The sequence below is a fragment of the Solanum dulcamara genome, chromosome 3, assembly GCF_947179165.1.
Source record: "Solanum dulcamara chromosome 3, daSolDulc1.2, whole genome shotgun sequence".
In the NCBI taxonomy this organism is placed as follows: Eukaryota; Viridiplantae; Streptophyta; class Magnoliopsida; order Solanales; family Solanaceae; genus Solanum; species Solanum dulcamara.
The window spans coordinates 78053088-78074863 of NC_077239.1; the positions used below are offsets into that span (position 1 = coordinate 78053088).

General features: G+C 31.6%; 2 protein-coding genes across 2 annotated transcripts; both read right to left on the reverse strand.

Moving 5' to 3' along the window:
• Window positions 1-1339: 1339 nt before the first annotated feature.
• LOC129883103 (bet1-like SNARE 1-2) lies at window positions 1340-10173 on the reverse strand. The gene is made up of 6 exons (XM_055957683.1): window positions 9912-10173; window positions 7079-7235; window positions 5369-5425; window positions 5181-5240; window positions 4853-4938; window positions 1340-1748 (listed from the first exon to the last, which is right to left on the reverse strand). The coding sequence occupies exons 1-6, from the start codon at window positions 9923-9925 to the stop codon at window positions 1721-1723; spliced, it is 402 nt and encodes a 133-aa protein (XP_055813658.1). The 5' UTR covers window positions 9926-10173; the 3' UTR covers window positions 1340-1720.
• Window positions 10174-11203: 1030 nt separating this feature from the next.
• LOC129883104 (uncharacterized) lies at window positions 11204-13687 on the reverse strand. Its single transcript, XM_055957684.1, has one exon. It carries the CDS (start codon window positions 13318-13320, stop codon window positions 11524-11526), a length of 1797 nt encoding a protein of 598 aa, XP_055813659.1. The 5' UTR covers window positions 13321-13687; the 3' UTR covers window positions 11204-11523.
• Between the last annotated feature and the right edge of the window lie 8089 nt (window positions 13688-21776).

The following is a 21776-nucleotide window of genomic DNA, read 5'->3' on the forward strand; positions in this document are numbered from 1 at the left end:
TGTGGTGATTGACGATGATGTTGGTAGTAGTTGGACGTGGTACTAGTTGTGATGATAGAGGTGGTTGGTAACAGAGATAGACCGCAATAGTGGTTGAAACTAATAGTGATGGTGAAGGTGGTGATAGTGGTCGTCACTCGTCAATATAATTATAATGATGGAGATGGTATGTATGATAACGACAATAGTAATGGTTGGCGACAATGATGCATTTTGATGGCGCAACAAAAGTGATTGGTGGTTCTGGATAGCTAGTGATTGGCGACGGTGATAGTAGTTGATAGTGGTGTTGGCGAAGATGGTTAATGATAGTGATGGTTGGTGGTTGGTGATGATGACAGTGGTTGACAATAGTGATGGCGATTGTTATACCAGATGTGGTTGATAGTGGTGGCTGATATATAACTCTGGACAAGGCGATGATGAAAATTGCTTACAAAAATACTTTTTAATGATATTAAGACTTTATTCAAAATTTTAACAATTAAAATCTATTTAAATGAAAGAAAAAAAGTTAATCTTAATATAATAAATACACTTAAATAATTTAAGAATTCAAATTCAAACCTCTATTAAATTAGATAAATGAGGTCATAGTCTATTATCACTTATTACTCTTGATATGCCAAATACCGACACCAATAATGCACAGGAACACTTGACCGTTTCAGTATAGATAGAATATTCAAGTTCAGAACTGCTGCATTACCAAAGAAATTACATCGTTCAACCTTTGTCAAAGATGATCTAACAAGTTTGAAACATATAGCCCAGTAACATAGAGTGAAAAAAGATCAATTGGCTATTTTTTATTGAAAAATTATATTGTGTATTTAAATTAAAGAAATACTTTTAAAAGCTTGAATATGCTTATAAGTTCTAATTTCACCAATAACAATAACATAGAGGGGAGCTAGGTAGCGCCGAATCCCGTATTCAATACTATTCTAATACATAATTAACCATGACATTAACAATACATGATACTATTCCTATTCTAAAACACCCTATTCAATACTATTTCTATTCTAATACACCTTATTTATTTAATACAAAAAATTAAATTGTCAATAAAAACTAATATCAACATAACTAATCCCGCCATAGCAAAGCAGAGTACTATTTTTATCCATCCTACCAAACAAGCCTTTTTAGACTTGTGGCTTGTTCACTACGGTATCAAAAATTAGGATGCCAATTAGAAGTCAATTCTAATAGTAAATGATTCAATTTCGTGACGAGTAGCAACCAAACCAAATGAAAGCTACTTTTAGAGGAAATTTTCAAAGCACGAAAGAAGATAAGTGTCCATACAGTGGGTCAAACATTCAAAACCATGTTGTAACTAAACAAATATTACTTCCCTATATAAATAAACAATTATTGTTCAATGAAGCCGGCACAACGACCTTGGTAAAACTCACTGACTTTCAACATTTTTCAGTAAAAAAATAGTTATCATCAGCATAACATTGAAATACGCTTACTATACAGGTCTATAAACCAACAATTCTTTTGACAAGTTTACACCACATTGCTTTCTGTATGAATTTTCAAACATGTGTATAAAAATCTCTGACTTGACACAACACGAAATATAATATTTACGGTGCCAGCTTTTACCGATAAGAATGCAGAAGATGCCAGTTATACGTGTCGTGTTTGTGCCTTTGTGGTGTGGCCAACTAATTTGGATGAACAATCTTAGTGATCCTGGCCCTCAACCATACATGAAATACATGAGAAACCTGCAAGCAAAAAAAAAAATGGAGATTAAGAACACTTCTATATTTCATCTCCGTCTCTCTGGTTTACTGATTTATGTTTCCAGGAAACAATGAAATCATTCTTAAGGCATATGATGACATAAACGTACCCAGCTAGTAGATAGTTTAATTATGTAATAGCCAGATTGAGTGACACTGACCCAGCTCAGAAAAAAATCCATACCAAGACAGGCCAGACCATAGCGATAACAACTAATACTACACCTCAATCCAAAACTAGTTGAGATCAGCTATATGAATCCTTATTATCCATGTCGCTCCATTTAAATTAGTCTCAAGATATTCCATTTTGTTCAATTTTTCCTAAGTTTGTGTGAATTTCAATAGATTGTAGGAGTTTCTAAATGAATTCCTTCCATGTAATTTCTAGGTCTCCTTACCCTGTAAACACATTCAATAACTATTGTGAGAAATATTGGAGAATATTATTGAATTGTGTCTCTACATTATTACATTGAGACCCTATTTATAGACATTACATTAGATTCCTTTCCCAACTAGGACATCCTTTTCCAAGTAGAATTCTATATATTATTCCTATTCATATTCCCATTCCTATTCCTATTCTAAGTAGGATTGTATATATTATTCTTGTTAACAGTCCCCCTCAAGCTGGTTCATATAAGTCATATGTACCTAGCTTGTTACAGATGTAATTAATATGAGTACCGGTGAGGGGCTTGGTGAGGATATTTGCAAGTTGATCGACTTCACAAAATTGACAGTCAATCTCAATGTTAGTCTTCTCATGAAATATTGGATTTGGTGTAGAATGTGATAAAACACATAATGATCAGCTCCACTATGAGTCATGCCAAACTCCTGAATTACTTTGTTGAACTTTCGTAATTGACATACAAGGCTACTAAACTCCCCCTGAGCAACAAAACTAGGTGGTTGCTCCATAAAGACTTCTTCAGAGTGCAACGAACGCCGAGAAGTGCTCAAAATTTGGTATAAAGCATATGGATCATCTTGGAATCAAGACGAGTCTATATTAAACAAAAAAGAAACCGAAAAACTGGTCGGAACATGCTCATGCGTCAGAGTATTAGATTTGATGGTTGAAAGTGGTCACAATCTGAGAAATAAAATTATATGAGCAGGGTCAGAATGATAGCATGACCCTACTGAGAAAGAGAATTATATGGGTAAGGTTGGAATGATGGCACGACCTTATTGGAAAATAGAAATTATATAGGCAAGGTCAGATCGGCGACACAATCCTACTGAAAAAGAGAAATTATATGGGTAGGATCACAATGATGGCACGACCCTACACAAATAAAAAAGTAGTCACCGAAAAAATGGCACCATGCTATGCAAATCAGATATGAAAAAATAGTCATTGAAAAGATGGTATAGTGCTACACAAATAAAATATGAGAAAATAGTCACCGGAAAGATGGCACGCTGCTGCAAAAATAGATATGAGAAAGTGGACACTGGAAAGATGCAAGGTGCTACGCAAATTAGATATAAGAAAGTAGTCACCGAAAAAGATACACAGTGACCCAACTTTTGTTAACATAATCATTGGTCAGACGAGCAGCATATATGGGTAATAGCCAACGCCGACAGCGGAAGCTCTTTCATTCTCTACCAAAATTGTAGAGGCTCTGATACCATGTGAGAAATATTGGAGAAAAATATTGTTGAATTGTGTCTCTACATTATTACATTGAGACCCTATTTATAGACACTACATTAGACTCCTTTCCCAACTAGGACACTACATTATAATTCTTTGCCAAGTAGGATTCTATATATTATTTCTATTCATATTCTTATTCCTATTCAAAGTAGGATTGTAGGTGTTTCTAAATGAATTCCTTCCATGTAATTTTTAGGTCTCCTTACCTGTAAACACATTCAATAACTATATTTCCATATCTATGTCAACATAGGACCGACGGATCAATCTCAAGCGGCCTTCTTTCATCTAAACTTGTACGCAGGCTACTAGCACCTTCTGCTTAATGTGATCGTGTATAATCTTGTCTAACCACACATCCATCTTAACATACCAATTTTCCAACATTCATCTTGTGGATGTGGTTGACATTACGAGTTTAACATTTGCTCATTTATAACATTGTTGGTCCTACAAATGTTTTATAGAACAAACGTTTCACTTTGATAGGTTTCCTCTTATCATATAACACTCCAATGATACTTCTTGCAACTATCTTATTTAATTCTATGTTAAATCTTCATCTATTGTATCATTATCCTGGATATCTTTTTTTTATATATAAGTAGAGATAAAACATCTGAGGGTAGATATTATGCATCAAATTCCTGGTCTAATCTCATCTTAACTTCACTTTTCTGATAGCTAAACCTGTAGTATATATATTCATCTTATTCCTACTTATCCTAAAAACAATTTTCTTCAGAACACTTTTCCATCACTAAAGCTTTTTACTAACATCCGCGTTAGTTTATCAATTCATACAATATGGTCAGCATACCATGCATCATGGATGAAATGGTTATACCCAGCTCTAATACATTAATTTAAATAGGTTTCTAGCATAGGCTCATAGATAGCCACCAATTGCCTCAATGATATCATCATGTTAGTACCTTTATTTGGTTTCTTTTTAACCGATAATCTCACACTCTCACACATTAGCAATTTTGCAACAAAACTTAGTACCAAAAGAAGAAAAGGTAACAGTGCAGTAGATATCCAAATCAAAACCTGATACATGGATGGCATCTTGAAGCAACTAATGGAAGTGAATGGGTAGGAACAAAGTTATCTAACAAAGGAAAACATCTGAGATGAGAAATCAGAGGTCTGTTTACACTCGGCATTTTTCCAAACTTAAGTTTATGGTTCTGGTTAGAGAATCATTTAGAAAACTAAGTAGATTTACCTTTAGGATTGCTATCTTGAGATGGAAGAATAAATCAAGTTTATGTGGTTTCTCACCATAGGGATATATATAAAAGCAAGTCTTTGCATTTAGTGTCTCATATAAAATATGTGAACTGTATTTGCATTTAGTGTCTCATATAAAATATGTGAACTGTAGAATCCAAGTAGAGATACTTACCTAAATATGTAGTATATTATGAAAAAGGAAAGTACGAAGTATCCAACAAGTTTGCACACTTTCTGATTCGATTTCTTCTCAAACACCTAAGAAAGTAAATGGATTGTTAGACTAGCATTTGATAAAAGGAAATTAAGGGAAAACATAGCATATCCTCTAAGTATGTCAAACACAATCACAAACACACACGACAACAAAAACAACATACCCAGTGAAATCCCACTAAGTGGGGTCTGGGGAGGGTAGAGTGTAAGCAGACTTCACCACTACCTCAAAGAGGTAGAGAAACACACACAACATAACAGCATAATATATCAAATGTGCTTACCATCTTGAACCGATCCATAGTTCCTGACATGATTCCTCTAGATGAATCCATCTCATTCCCCTAATGGAAATAATCCAAGAAAGAAAAAGTTAACAAATAGTGAACAAAAAAGATTCAAAAAATAGCTGTTTTACTGAAAAAGTTAAATAGTAGTGTACAAAAAAGATTCACAAAACTATCAGGCTTACCAATCGGTCTAGCATCTTGCTGTGGGTCTCCACCTCCTCATGTATGTCACCTGTTAACTGTCCAAGTGCAAATATATTATCGATACCTCAAAAACATTTAAAAATACATAGCAGACATGCTGGAACTCCAAAACCAATATCATTAGAGCTTAAGAATATTACACGTGATATGACAACAGAAAGAACAGCTTTCATTTATATAGCTCTGAGCATCATGTCATATATTTTTTATGCAAGTATGCAACTTCAGTAGACAAAAGCTATACAAAATGCATACAATAAATGTAGCTTTCTCAGTGATAGTAGCACCAGTTGAGAATGAATGATTAGCCTCCAGATGGTCAATAACACCAAGTACACATTGTTTCTCCAACTTCCTGATATTCAGTGTCACTTGTATTTTTGGTGCAAGGAGAAAATACGATGATGTATTGATAGTTGGTCAAACTTAGTGGAAGACAATGTATGACTCAAGCAGAGTCACAAGCACATTTTGTACTTATTTTTTGTCACTTGGTGTTTATTAATGAAACTTTTTGACTTGTCAAGAAAATAACAGTAGCATCAGACAATGTGGTCCATAAGATGGCAATGAAGCCTACCACTGCAATGGACACAAGCATGATATTGCAGTTCAATGACAAACTGTTAGTGAAATTGTCATCATATTGCAGTAATATGTCAACCATCTGGGACCATCCTTTGCTGACACCTCACATAAGGACTGAGTGACAGCCCTTGAAGATGAACAGTATTTTTCTGCTTAGAAATGATATTATAAGCTTGTAACTAATAAAAATTCTAGGCACGACCACTTTGATCAAGTAGGTTAAAGATAAGATGTCGTATATATAGGCCATATTGCTCTTCAAATGTTCTAGCTTTTCTTTTTTCTTTTTTCTTTTTCCACAGCAATAATGTTCACCTTAAATTCTACCTAAATTTTATAACAGTTACACTGCAGGTCCAATGACAACTAACTCAAAGAGTTGTAGTGATAAATAATGTTACTGAAAGTCATCGCTTCATTGCTTAAAGTGATGAAGCGAGGGTTAGCGCTTCTAGTGTGAATCCAACACTTCTCGAAAGTGTGTGTTTCAACAATGACACGCAAAGTAATCTCAGCGGGAAGTGGCCAGTTCTTTAGATCTCACTTTTAAGGAGTTGGACCAATATTGACATATTGAATACTGAAATTTGTCATTCCCTCCGTTCCAATTTATGTGGCGGTGTATAATTGGGCACGGTGTTTAAGAAAAAAGAAAAAATTTTGAAACTTGTCATTTTTATGTGACAGGGGGAGTTTTTACTTGCAATTTGAGCAATATAGTGCTAAATTCATATATGTTTGGTATTTTTTAATGTTGTGAATTGTGTGCGTCATCTCAAAGAATTGTGTGATTCAGTTCAAGTGTTTCACCTAAACCACAAAGAACCTTGTTGTTTTTGCACTTTACGCTTTTAAAAATAAATGTTGATAAACCCTTGCATTACTATTCATCGCATAACAATCTCTTTATTATTATGCGTCGTACAATCAACCCTTGCATTATAAATTTTTTTGTTTGCATTATTAGTTTACAATTTCGTACTTCTTGAAAATTCTGCTTAATTTCAAAGGTAATGAAGCTTGGGCAGAAACCACAGCTACTCAATGGGTACTATAGAAAATGGGGGGAAAGAAGATAAATGAATTATTGGAAAACTTACTTTCTTTAAAAAACTGACTCTGTCTTGTAAGCTATCCACAGCTTTGTCATTGTGCCTTTCATCAAGATCACGGGGATAGGAAGATGAAGCCCGTATACCACCTTCCTCAATACTATCATAGTTATCAAAGAGAGCAGCTCTATGGGCTCGATGATCCCTGTGGACCAAGAAGTTCAAATGCAAATTCTAAGGCCATGAAACAAAAATAACAGACTTCTGGATATTAGTACATGTGTTAGCAGTCAGTAAGGTAGCTATAACTATTTCTTTGCTATGTATCTCATTGTACAAGAGCCCCCTAGGGTGATAAAATAGACCAATCATAGAAACAAAGCCTTCGATGATATAGATTAAGTCAAACCTCGTATTGTATCCTTTTCTTTTAAATAATTAATTTTGAGGTTGAGGCAAGGAAGAGCTTTTTATCTTGTGCATATGCAGATACCAGAAATGTATAAGTTTATTGTCCAGATAACATAAATTGGATGTGATACCTTTATATTGCAATATCAGGAAAAATCCTTGGCACAAATTGCTTGCAGCACGAATGCACACCCTAAAGAAAAAACAATTCATACCACACCCTACCCCTATATAGACAGAGTATTTGATCGAATTTTGACTTTCCAAAATCAATGTTGCATGAATCATTCGCCTGCCTACATGTACCCATGTCGAAAAGTTGAAATATGGATATGGGTACATTATATGAACTCTTCAAATTACACTACAAATTAGCAACAACTGCACATTCCCATACTAAATACTTACATCTATCTGTATTTGATATGTACCTATATTCACAGGCATTAGAAATCTACAAGAAAGCTTGACAGCTTGCTGAAGTGTCCATAAATATCAATCAACTATGTCAATCCCAAATCGGTTTGGATCAACCATATGACTCCTCTATATACATTATATCCATTAAATAATTTTTGACAATCTACAATTTCAGTGCATAATTTTCACAATTGACATTCTCTTTCAGAGTAGTCAAATACATACTAGGCATGTTCCCGAGAGTATCAAAGTCCAAACCAGATATTGCTTCTTCAAGTACATCTTCTTTTTTCTCTTTTTGTTATATATACCTCTTCAACTGTCCAACTTTTTTAGAAGCAAACATCAGCCACCCAGCAAAAAGAGCATTCACTTGGCACATAAGAAATGAAATCACGATAACTGATATGCAATGCTTTCTTATGACTTCCATCTTCTAACCCCAGTCTTAGCTTCAATCATACATCACAATACTCCCTCCAGATATCCAAATTATTTCTCAAAGCTATGCATCATGAATCTGTTTCAATGCATTTAGACTGGCATCTTAATCCATCAGATTGTCACAATCATGAATTATTTTTCCCAGGCATTTAGCTATACTCTCAACATGGTAGGCTGGTCTTAAGCATCTATTACACTATTGTTAATTAATTTCCTCCTTCAGACTAGACAAGTGCCTATTTCGACATATATACTCTTTGAAAGAAGTATTTCAGCTACTCTCAAGTATGTTCTTGAATCTTGACATCAAGCTGTTAAACTAACTTCCCTAGCAAAGATTTAACATAAGCTGAAAAAGAACAGAGGCATCTGCCTATCTTTTAAGAAGCAACAAACTGGAGCCACAACAACCATGTGAAACTGCAAAAGGTCAGATGAATGTACCACTAAACAGATAATCCTTCCATCCCAAGGTTTTCTCTCCTTTCTTTTTTTGATGTCTGAATATTGTTGCTTTTTCCACAGATAGAACTTTTCTTTCCAAAACAACCCATAACTTTATGGTAAAGGACATGATTCTTGAAAGCCTTTTATATATAAGTAGATCAAGTTTATCACAGGAAGTGAGATCAAGTTTAAGTCACTTAGGAGATGGACCCAACAGATGATCTGATTCTGACTACTTGTTTGACAATTAATTTGGCAATAATGGTATCATTAAAGCTACAAATCTTAAGACGAAAGTAATGCCTTGTCCGATAATTTGTTATTCAAAACTTCCTTTCAATTCAGTAAAAATACAGGAACTAACTGTTGTTTCATTTCACAAATGTTAAAATATCAACACAGGGAACAAATTTTATCATTTCTTGTTGATTAGAAACACAACTCCACATTGCAGACAGCAAAATGGCATACAAAATCACACTCGAGTTTAGAGCATTGGTCCAAAAAAGCTTATCAAACTACCATAAACCTAAAAGTGGATAATTCTACTCACTTAAACATATTTAACCTGTCCAGTGTTTGAGTCTAACATTCAGATATATTTTAATAACTCATCCGTCCTATGTTAACTTTTTATATTAAATCCTCTCACATGACTATTGCTGCTATTAATAATCTTAACCGAGTTATGTAAGACCGTTGATATTATAATTTCACCAAGTCTAGCCACAATTAGAGAGGGAGCCAAATAAGCACCAACTATTTCTCTAACCTGAAATGGACCGATAAAGTTTCTACTCTTTCTTCAAGCTTAGTGGTTAGGATCTATATCCTTCATGCAGACCAACTTCCTTACCATTCGCCTTGGACTGGGGACTTCAAATCTTCACGTCAATGCCCCAACGAACCGAACTGATCAAATTTGCTTGTTGTATTGAGATTCTTTTTCATTTTTAATGTCAATTAACTTTAATGGAGAGTTATAACACCACTGTAATTACGAAATCAACAATGCCTTGACTCTATTCATCATTCTTTTTTGGCAGGAGATATTATAAACTACAAATGCACGACAATGCAGAAATACTCCAAATAGTTCCATTAACATACATTCAAGTTTACATTCATTAGGAACAGAGAATCGCAGAAACTGACTGACCTCCGATAACTCATTGCAGAAACCGCCGGTGATCCGATTGAAACTATGCATACACGAAAATGGAAGATTCTAGAAGCCGGAAGAAGAAATTGCTAGTAGAAATCTACAATTGGGACCAGGGAAACTGCATTTTAGGGCAGCGAAGTGCAGATCTCGAAATTTTCTGTGGGAAAAATTTCTACTTTTTTGAGTGATATTTACAAATCGAATTGGAAATGTTGGGAAAAGCGACTGAAATTTGGCGATAGAAGAATATTGGACGTGTCAGTGAATAATAATAAAAAATATACATATATACAATTAAATAAATAAATATATAGTATAAAAATGTTATCATAAGAATTAAGTGAAATTTGATATGAATGGTGCCTAACATACTATTACTGATGATAAATCTTTATGTTGTCTGTATACCTAACTTAATTTATTCAAATAGTAATATTTTATTTTATGTGACACTCATTTTTTTTATTGCCTTTTACAAATTAAATAAAAAAAAATTATCGTTTCAGATTTCTTACGTGTAAAAATAAAAAATCTTTTATAGTAAAACTGGCGTTATTATTGTTCTCATTAGAATTATATGGAAGGACCAATACTGAAATATATCCCGACGAAGGCTAATAGGATAGCGGATGCACAAGCAGAATTCGGAAGGAATTCTAAGGACCTAACTATGACTAGAAACAAAAACAATGTTTTTGAAGCATCTCCTTCTTTTGTTACTAATGCTCTCAAGAGAGATTCTGATGAAACAATTTCATATTGACCCGTTCCTTTTTGTATGGATGATCCTCAAATTATATATAAAATCAAAAATATTATATGGCTCCACCAAGAAAATACAGTTTGAAAGCATAGGAGGTTCTTAGGAGACTAAACCTCTCCAGCATTAGAATTCAAATTTAAACACTCATTGACACCCATACATCAGTGTTTGCAAGAGTAAATTATTTGTGATAACATATAGTAAAACATCGCCTCTCTATCTCAACAAAAATAGAGGTAAGGTTTGCGTACATATCGCCCTTCCTAAACCCCACTTGTGGGATCACGTTGAGTGTGTTGTTGTACGGTGAAACACATACACAAAATTTCTGTGAAATAGAGCACTATGGCTAATCTTGGAAGAAATGTCTGGTACAACTCTTCATAGTTGCAAAATCTCCAGTTTCAACTACATAATACAACTTATGTAACACATTGGAAGAATCAAGCCAGAAATGAATCCATTCAGCACTCTGAATTTTGGATCTAAAATACAGCAACAGACAATAGATCAAATGGAACAGTAATAATCCGTTGAGTATCCCACTCTAACGATAGAAATTAAATAACAAATAAAGAACATCCATTCTGAAGATGAAAAACGTATACAACTTAAACTGCAATAAAGTGGAAGTGCATAAATATGGACTCTTGGAAGTCCTTGCTTTTCAATAACTAGCAATGAAATATCTAAAATGATCAACCCCAGAGAACCAGACATCTTGGATGTCTGAATCTCTGATGTTGACAATCGTGTCGAACTATATTCTAAACTATCATACAAATGCATCAAATTAAAAAAAAAAGTACCACACTAAGTGTTGTTCCAATGCGAACAACGTGATCAAGAATGAAAAGAACCTCCAAATTGCAGTTGCCACTCCATACAATCTTCAAAATCAATGCTGCTGGCGCAGTCCAATAAAGCATTTTGTTGTTGCTCAAACCGGCATATGTAGTTTAATCCAATAAGCAGCTCGCAAATTACTGCCTCCATCTTCTGACAATCGGCAAAATACAATGTCTGAAGCAGGAGAACATTAGTTCTTTTAACAATCTGCTGCTGCTCAAAATTTCGCTCGCTTTGCCACCTGATCATATTATGTGCTAAAGGTGCAAGCCATTTGATTATCTCTTCAAGCCTCTCTTTCCAATCATGCGCAAGAGGCGCATCATATATGGCTAAACCTTTCATATAAGATCTCAGACTAGCCTTCAGCATCTTTCTTAAGCTTGTCGGTAACATCTGATATAGATCATCTCTCCCCTCGTCACCAACCAGATGTGGGTACTGGAGCAGCTTTTCTACAACGATAATCACATTCGCGTAATGCAAGGCTAAAGCAGAGCCTCCGACTGTTGTAGGAGGAGCATACAAAGTTATCCTACTTTTGGGACCATGTTTTGCAGCATCAGCCACACAACTCTTTAGCTGTCTAGCATCTCCGCTTAAACAGATACTACCAGGGGACCTATTGAATGAACCCGAAACGCTACATTGCTCCCTCTTCATACCACTTGAAACACTACAACATCCAGATATCTGACTACTTCTGTCATCAGTCCCAAGATCATTGTCGAAATCCATTTTTGAAGCAGAACTCAAGCTTAGACACTCCATGAATAGTCTCCCAGGTCCCATTCCACAAGCAAAATTAAAATTCTCACTACCAAATAAGCTCCCTTCATTTCTTCCAACCTTAGTTTGAGTACTATGGCTCATGCTCCTCTTTCCCGACGCCCCTCTCCCAATTGTCCCCAATCGATAACTTCCATTGTTGTTCCTCAAAACAGGCTTATTGAAATCAGCATCCATGACTTCAGACTTGCTATCTATAACGATTACACCAGACCTCTCACTGAATCCTTGATTACCTAAAAGATCCCTCTTTATGAGAACATTATAACCAAACACCGTACTAATCCGAGCATATACCGTACACACAGTCCTGGCCAACAGTTCAACAACTTTATCATAAGTCTGATTCCAAAGTGAAACATCTTCTAAATGCCTCACATCTTGTTTCTGCCAAGCCAATTTCTGCTCAAATGCCTTTCTACTTTCCTCATGCTGATTCTGCTGAAATTTCTTTGTTGCCACTTCCAATTCATTCAAAACTGCCATCTCACAATACAAACTAGCTGTAGAATTCACATATCTTTCCATTTTCCTAACCATCCCCTCCATGTCTTTAACCAAAAATCCCAAATCCTTCACATCAATAACCCCAGAAATAATATCCCCATAAACATGCTGAAACCCTTGCAAGGCAGAAATTGTACATTTTTTCCCAAGCCTAGACACTACACTAGCAACCCTATTCAAATCATCAAGTTTTTCTACAAGTACTAATTCAAGAAGCTTCTCTTCATCATCAGAAACTAAAGCCCTTACTCCTACAGACTTAAAGATCTCATTTTTAAGCTTAAGAATCTCAGAATCAGTCAAAGATTTATGAAGATGAATAATCTTAGACATCATATTAGCAACTTCAAATGACAATATCCCAATAACTTGCTTCTCTTGCTGGCTTTGTTTCTTCAAAGACAATTTCTTAGAATTCTCAATAAGCATAGAGTGTTTCTTGACATTAGTACTTACCTGACTTCCCATCCTCAAACACCAAGGCTCTGCCACCATTTTCTTGAAATGGGGTTTCAACAGATCTACAAAAAAGGTGAAATCAAGAAGAGAAATGCAAGAAAACAAGAAAATTGAAGTGGGGTTGAAGTGTTCAAGAAGTGAAGAGGTGTAAAAAGGGATTTTGGAAGTGGGTTCATTGATTTTTTGTGCTGAAAAAAGTGGGAACAATGTAGATGAGTTTCAAGAAACGCGCATGGTGTGAAAAAAATGAAATGTAATTGATTTGATGCAAAGTGGAAGTACTGAAGAAGAATGGAAATGAAGAGGAAAAGTTTTTAAGTGGTTTCAGAGCTTTTTGCTAAGGAAGACTTCTCTGCGTGTGAGAATTTGTAATGATTTTTTTGAAAAGGCAAATGGTAGTTTTGAAGAGGAAGAAGAAGCCAAAGCTCAAAGCTTCCTCTACCCCCCCCCCCCCCCCCACACACACAAAAAAAAAAACCAAACACCCTCACAACCACCCACCCCTATCAACTGTACCATCATCCCAAACAAATATTAAAAAACAATACATAAATAATTTTTAGAAATTTTATTTAGATACTTGAACTAGTCTTGTTTTAATTAAATATATGATAAAATATTTATATTAGATATTTTTTATTCAAATTTTAAAAAAAAAATTGTGTGTTTATTTATAAATGTCTATTACATAACAAGTCAATCATTTAAATGAGTCATCACTTTTAGTTACGTACATCAACCGAAAACGTATGGTGTTTAATAGCTTATTGAAGTGAATATATATGATTAAAGAAGATGACATAATTTAAAGGATATTTTACTTAAATCTCATAGTGAAAAAAATTTAATTATAATTTATTTTAATTTTTTGGGTAATTATTCGAATTTTTTCTTTTTTCAGATTTCTGATACATACGAATGACGCTGATACATCACGATTTGATACATAAGTCTTTTTCGTGATACATCGCTAGTTGATACAAATCAAACATTGTAATATCAATAAAACTTGTGAATCAACTTATAACACCTAATATATCATGAACAAAATAAAAATAGTAGTAAAACTTATATATTTTGTGTTTGGTTTCTATCAACTAGCGATGTATTATGAAAAAAACTTATGTATCAAATCACGATGTATCAGCATCATTCCTATGTATCAGAAGATGGATTTTTGAATTTTTTACAAATGGTATGAAATAATTGAAAATATAAGAATATAAAGTGTGTAATTTGATAATTTTTCCTAATTTTTAAATGGTTAAGTATTTGCGTAATAGACATTTGAGAACATGCGAAAAAAAGTTTAAATTTTGAATCAAAAGTGTCTAATAAGAATATTTTATAATGTGTTCAGTTGCTCAATATTAGAAAAGTTTTAATTCGAGTGTCTAAATGAAATTTGCTGACAAGTTTAAAAAGTTATCAGTGTATTAAGCCTAAAAAAATAAAAAAAATCCGGCATTTCAATTTATAGAACACAATTTGAGGCCTCATGAAATTTAACAAAGAAATGAAAATTTATATTTTAAAATATGTCATAAATTTTATGATGATGAAAATTTTAAAATTTATAGACTTAAAAATGACATAATATTTATTTGACTATAAAAAATAGAATATGAAATATAAAGTTAATTATTTTTAAATTTAAAATTATATTGCTTTGTTTTAAATGAATTTTAAAAAGTGTATAACATGAAAACGAAAGGAATATAACATAATCTAAAGTACTTCGACAAGAGATAGTTGCTCAGATATTAATCATCCCTCATTTTCAATTTTATGAATTTAAATGACCAAGTGAACAAAAAGGCGAGAGCTCCTACGAAGGAATAAAAGAAAATCTAACGTACTTCATCTCAAGAGTCAAGAATATATCATTAAACTTAAAATTTTATGAGTAATTTTTTTCCAATTATGAAAAGTGTCTAACAAACTTAAATGGAGAAGAAAAAAAGGTAATCAAATATGATTCTCTTTTTTTTTTGGTCGAATCAAATATGATTCATATGTTACCTTTGTAGGTTATATAATTAGTTTTTTTCCTTTTTCCTTTTAGGAGTGTAAATTTTTTGACCAAATTCACTTCATTAGCCTTTTCGTTTTCATTTCAAAAGTTTTTACTACTATAGTACTATTTGGTAAGAAAATAAACTAATACCATAATTTTGAAACTACCTCAGCTGTACGCATTGATAGACGCATGGAAAAAATTAAATATGGTGTTTTAAAGTGGATTTTCGTGTTTTCTAAATATACGGGGACAAGGAAGTCAAGTGGAGAAAATATTTTTAACACAATATTAAAAAATACTATCACCAGTTTATATTAATTATTCATGTTACTAAAAATAATATTTCTGAATTATTTGTCAATTTATAAAATCAAGATATAATTTTTTTTTATTTTTTTTTACCTGTATAATTAATTCTTTTGAAAGTGTATGTAAACAAGTTTGTAAAGTTTCTTAAGGGGTATAATAGTAATGCGGCTCTATCCAATAGCGATTCCTGCATACACGATAGATCATCATCCTTCTCTAAATCATGCATGTTGGTTTATTGTCGCGGTAACCTCCTTCGATTTTGTTCTCAGATCAGGAACATTTCTTGGTTGCGAGTTTAAACTATCAAACATCAGCAGCTGTTATTTATGATTTCATAATAAACGTTTAAAGGATAAAGTGAATAACTAATATAAGACGGAGGAAATGTTACATTATCAAATATCAAGTCATCTGACAGATAATTATAGACGAGGGAGTCTACAATAAGAAAGTCTTTTTTTTCCAATGAGAATCGATCAAAAATTCGATTGGGTAATATGGTCTTTATAAAAGTAATGATTATTAATTTCAGATTTCATAATTTTTCTTTATCTTACTCTGTAATACTGTGTTATTTTTCGTTAGCAAAAATTGGTGGAAAAAATATAATTGTGCTCCAAATTTGAGTGATGATTATATAAGGAATGGAAATTGTTGTTCTTTATTTATGGTCAATTTATTGTGAATGACATACCAGTATCAAACATTACTATAATTATATAGATACAGCTATATAGAACCTAGGAGGAAAAAGGAGTAATTTTCATTGAAGTTATGTGTATCCTGTTATATTTTTTATTTTAGTTTTCACTAGGTATCTAATATTCGTATTGGAATTTGACTAATATAAATCTACACAATGTAGGGCCCTATTTGAAAAAAAGTGTTCTCTATAAAAAATTTCTCCATATTCAGAATTTGAAAAGAAATAGTTTCATCCACCGCTCCACATTCTTTAATGATATTTGGTTTGTAGTTGGTTTAAAGAAATAAGGTAAAAGTGGGCAAATATTAAATAGTAGGCTACATTTGCTTTAAAGGAAAACGTTTTATTTTAATTAACGGGGTACTTTCTCATAACTAATTGGAGTACTAACTATGACGAGGCTTTTCATATATCTTACGAACATTTTAAATTTGTCAGTAAATTTTTATTTAGACACTCAAATTTTAATATGTAATAATTGAGCATCTAAATACAAGATAAAGTGTTTCTATTAGATATTTTTAACTCATATTTTGGAATAGTTTTTGTGTGTGATCACATACATTTATTATATAGATAAGTTAATCACATGAAAAATACCTCTGATTTACTTTTATATATATATATATATATATTAGAGTCGATTGAACCATGCATGATGTTTTATTGGTTATTAAGGTTAATGTATATAATTAAAAAAATATGATATATTTTAAGTAATTAACTTATTTACGTAATAAGCACCTCATAACACCAAACGCACCTGTAAAATAAGGGTACCGAGAAAGAACTAAATTTTCATATGTAATTTTGTCAGAAATAAAAGTTTTAAAGTCAAAATATCACTTCCTATATTTCAATTTATAATTTGATTCAATTTTTTTAGTTTGTCCCTAAAAAATAATATACTTTTTATATTTAATAATAATTTAATTTTATAAATATTCATTTGACTCTTAATAAAATGATTTATAGCTACAAAAATATTTATATTTTATTTTAAATCATAAATTTCAATTAAAAAAATCTTATAATTCTTTGTCAGATGTAATTTTAAATCATAACTTTCAATTAAAAAATCTTATAATTCTATGTCAAATTACATCACGTAACTTGAAAGGAATAAAACACCATAAGTAGTGACTCTTGGCGCCATTTCGAAAGTCAAATAGGCACAATTTGAGGAATGAAACAAAATGTAAGTAACAAGTGATGTAAAAATCACACTAATGAATTTAGAAAGTCAAATAGGCCAAGAAAGAAAAAAGAGCACACAGTATCACAAAGCAAAGCCTGCTATTTTTGCAGTGGCCAAACAATTTGTCCTTTCTTTTATTTTTATTTTTTTGATTTCACATAAGAAAGGGGGATATGGCGAAATTGGTAGACGCTACTAACTTAATTGGATTGAGCGGAATCTATGGAGCTTTAATTAAATTCAGATCGCGCACTATAAAATCTATTTGAGGTGGCGCTCCCAATAGAATTTTCACCATAGTCAGGGCTCGAACCCAAGATATTCAATTAAGAATGGAGCAAATATTCTTTCTTTTATACTACTAATAAATACGTAATTAAATTTACCTTTGCATCTGAATGAACAATCTGAAAAGAGAAGAAAAATCAAAAAGCTATTAATTGTCTTTAAAAAAAAATTACTCTTACGTAGTTAAATTTGAACTAATTTCTAAAAAGTCTTTCAATACTTCTTAGTCAATATTGAAGACAGATAAATAATAATTTAGTCAAATATTAATTATTGCTATTAAATAATTTTCTTAACTTGTAGGAGTATATGTTAATCCTTTTACAATCGCTTATTGTGAATTCGAGGGAGTACAATATAAATCGGAATAAGATATGAGCATGACAGTGGTTGTATATAAAAAAAAAACATACGAAGAAGTTAAGAAAATTCAACATTTACTATTATATATATAAAAAATAATTTAATTTTATATTTAATTTAATTTTTCGATAAAGAAGATTAGAATGAACTCCTTTTCATTACCCTAACTCCACTCATAGAGCTTGACGTGGTCATTTCAAGTCTCTCAAATAAAAGCTGGGGCAAGAAAGAAAGAATAGCCATCTTAGGAAGAAAGAAATAGTGAAGATAATGAGATATGAAAACGATGGAATATTATTAGTTATAGAATATGAAAAGACTTATAACAAAAGTACCTCGTTATCTTTTACATGGGGCTATTGAATTGGATTTGGTAAGTTTTAGTTCAATTTTACAAGGTGTAAAGACAAATATTGAGATAGAAACTTGACTATAAATTAGGTCAAAAAGATGGAAATATATAGTGGGAGTTGTTGAAATTATTATTTATTTTTTTCAATACAAAGACAAAATCATTATTCAAAGACAAGTACACAATGACAAAAAGAGATAACCTGCCCAACTAGATAGCCACCTTGAGTATATTGTGGGTTTGGTTTAAATGTCTTTTTAGATACCTCATATTTTTCCACTCATGCATTTTAGTTTCACAATTTGCTTTTGTTGTGTACTTCTTTCTTTTTTGTTTTGTTCTATTTGTCCCATAATTCTTTTTAGTCCACCACAAATAATGTGAATGAAATGACCATATAGAATAGATTCAGAGTATTAAATCAATAGATAAATGAGGATTATTAGAAACAAATTTTCCTTCTTACGCCAGATAAAAATAAGATATACATACATTTTTTTCTTTTATATCTCACTTGTGGGATCAGACTCAACATATTGTTGATTTGTTGTTGTGTAAGAGTGCCGAGGAAGTGAAAAAAAATGATCCTTGATATTTGGGGTAAGTTTAAAATACTCCTCCAAATATATTTTCGAACAGTTTTGATCTCTTGAACTTGTCAAAACTGAACACTTCTTGTCCGCAACAAAAAAATTTAACAAACTATTGTTGTTAATTTAATTGGACAGTGAATTTTCTTTTTACCAAGAAACACCAGGTAAGTCCTCTTTAACTCTTAAATACGTCATTTATTAATTTTTCTCAAAATAAAATTATACCCATTCCATCTAACCCTCCGCTCTTAATTTATATTTTTTAAATATATTTTTCTCGTTTTGTGTTAGATATGTACATATATTTTTAGGAAAATATTTTTTTCTACTTGCGTACCGAATGTAACAAAAATAAAAATTTTATTTTAAGAAAAGTCTTGCGACAAGTAAAAAATATTTTCCTAAAATCATATGTATATATCTAACACGAAACGAATTTTTTTTTGAAAGCGGAGGGTTAGGTGGGACAATTTTTTAAAAAAAAATAAAAATATCTAAATTATTATTTGAAGGGGTGGGGGAGGGAGGGGAGATTAAGTAAGATTTTTTTAAAAAAGTTTTATAAGAGAAATTTAATAAATAAAAATAAAATGAAAAGGGGGGGGGGGTGTTATGGTGAGAGAAAGTGGTGGAGTGAAGTAAGAAAAATATTTTATAATTTTTGTTGGGCTTAATTTTAATTAATTATAATAATTTATTTAATTTTTATTAAGGTGGAATGTTTTATCCATGTGGAGTATAATGTGACAATTTTTTTAAATGAAAGAGAGAGTGTAGTATGATGAGAGTGGAATTAAAAAGAAATGTGTGTTTCTCAAACTAATAAGTGATAGTTTAGGTATGAAACTCAAAAAAGAAAAATAGTTCAGATATATTTTTGACACTTATTTTTTTTATTAAAAATAATTTCATATCTTAAACTCAAATTTTTTTTAATTAAAAATAAAGTAATACTTACTACTCCATTATTAATCGAAGTGGATTATAAGAAAATGTATGTTGGACCATATATTTATGTAAGAGCCAAACTATCTAAAGGTGAGTGCTCTTTTAAAAAGACTGTTTAACATACCTTTAAATCAAATGATGATAATCCCATCCATATGATATATAAAAGTCTCATCAAAAGAAGGGAAAAGTAAAAACATAAAAAATAAAAAATAAAATGTAGGCAAAATCATACTACTAATTGATTAGGTTAATTCTTTGTTACATTAAAAAAGCTATGTATAGTTGATTGGTTGTTTCATAATGGTTAACAAAATTGAAGACTTTTTGTTGTCAATTGAGGGGTACATTATGTCAAAAAGTAGAATCTAAGTTCTACGTTTAATTAATAATTAAAGAACAAAAGCACCTTCTCCATGATATTGACATTTTTTAAAATCAAATTGAAATTCTAAATATTCTAAAAGTTTGTGGGGCTAATTTCAACAGCCTTTTAATATTCTTCTAGAAAAAAAAAGTGATTCGTTGAGAAAATGGAAAAAACGGTTAAGGATAAAAGAAAAAAAAGGAACAAGAAGAAAGTTTAACATGCTTATGGAGGTAAAAGAAAATTAACTCATGAATTTATTATAGGTAAAAACTGAGTCTCATCCTCTCTAAACTAGAGATCTTGTGTTTGATTTTCAGAATTAAAAATTCTTGCTCCTCTTTAATTGATTTTACGTGTCTCAAAATTAAATTAATCGAACAATTTAATATAGATACTAACCACCATATGAAAAGAAATTAGGAACCTAAAACTCCCACTTTAATGGCTTGACCCTCCGACCGACCCTATTTGGAAGATATTTTCTCGTTTTGATAGATTAGAGGACATAAAACCAAATCTATTTTAGGTAAACTAGATTGGACGAAAGAAGAGAAAGTAGTTGTAGAAAATGTCCATAGAAAGGGTTAAAAAATGTTTCCTCTTGTTCATTATAAGTATTTTAAGGTTTTGACACGTTCATTTAAAAAGCCATTTAATAGTAAAAATAATATTATTTATCTCTCCTCGACATTAACTAAAAAATAATGAAGGACCTTGTAAAAATTTAGTTAGACCATTTATTAGACAAATAACGTTTTTTTTAAAAAAAATTCTTAATTTTAAAAAGATTACTGATTATTCTGAATACAATTTAAAAAATTAAAAAAATAACTTATTTTGAATCGAATGAAGTACTTAAAAAATTACACGTGCAAAATCAATATTTCACCATAGTTGAAAAAAATAAAATACCCTTTTGATTTTAAAAGGAAAAGGGCAGAACATGGTTAATCCCACTCATTTGATAAACGTACAAATGAAACATTACTCTATTATTTAATTATTTTTCTTGGAAAAAGATAATGCATTAGCTTGTTTAAGAAATGAAATTAAAAAAAACTAGCTAAAACAACCTTTTTTCCTTATCCCCCCCCCCCCCCCCCCCCAAAAAAAAAAAAAGGAAGAAGAGCTTTTTGAAATTGGAGTTCATCAACCAAAGAAAAGTTTTAAAATGTAGACTTTAAAGTCATAATTAAATAAATAAATAACGTAATCAACGGTACAGTGATCACATCTACCAAATTCTGCATTCCATTATATTAGAAAAGAAAATTTTACTTAATTACATTAATTAAAAGTAATATGCAGATCACTGAAAAAATAAATAATTTCGTGCAGAAAA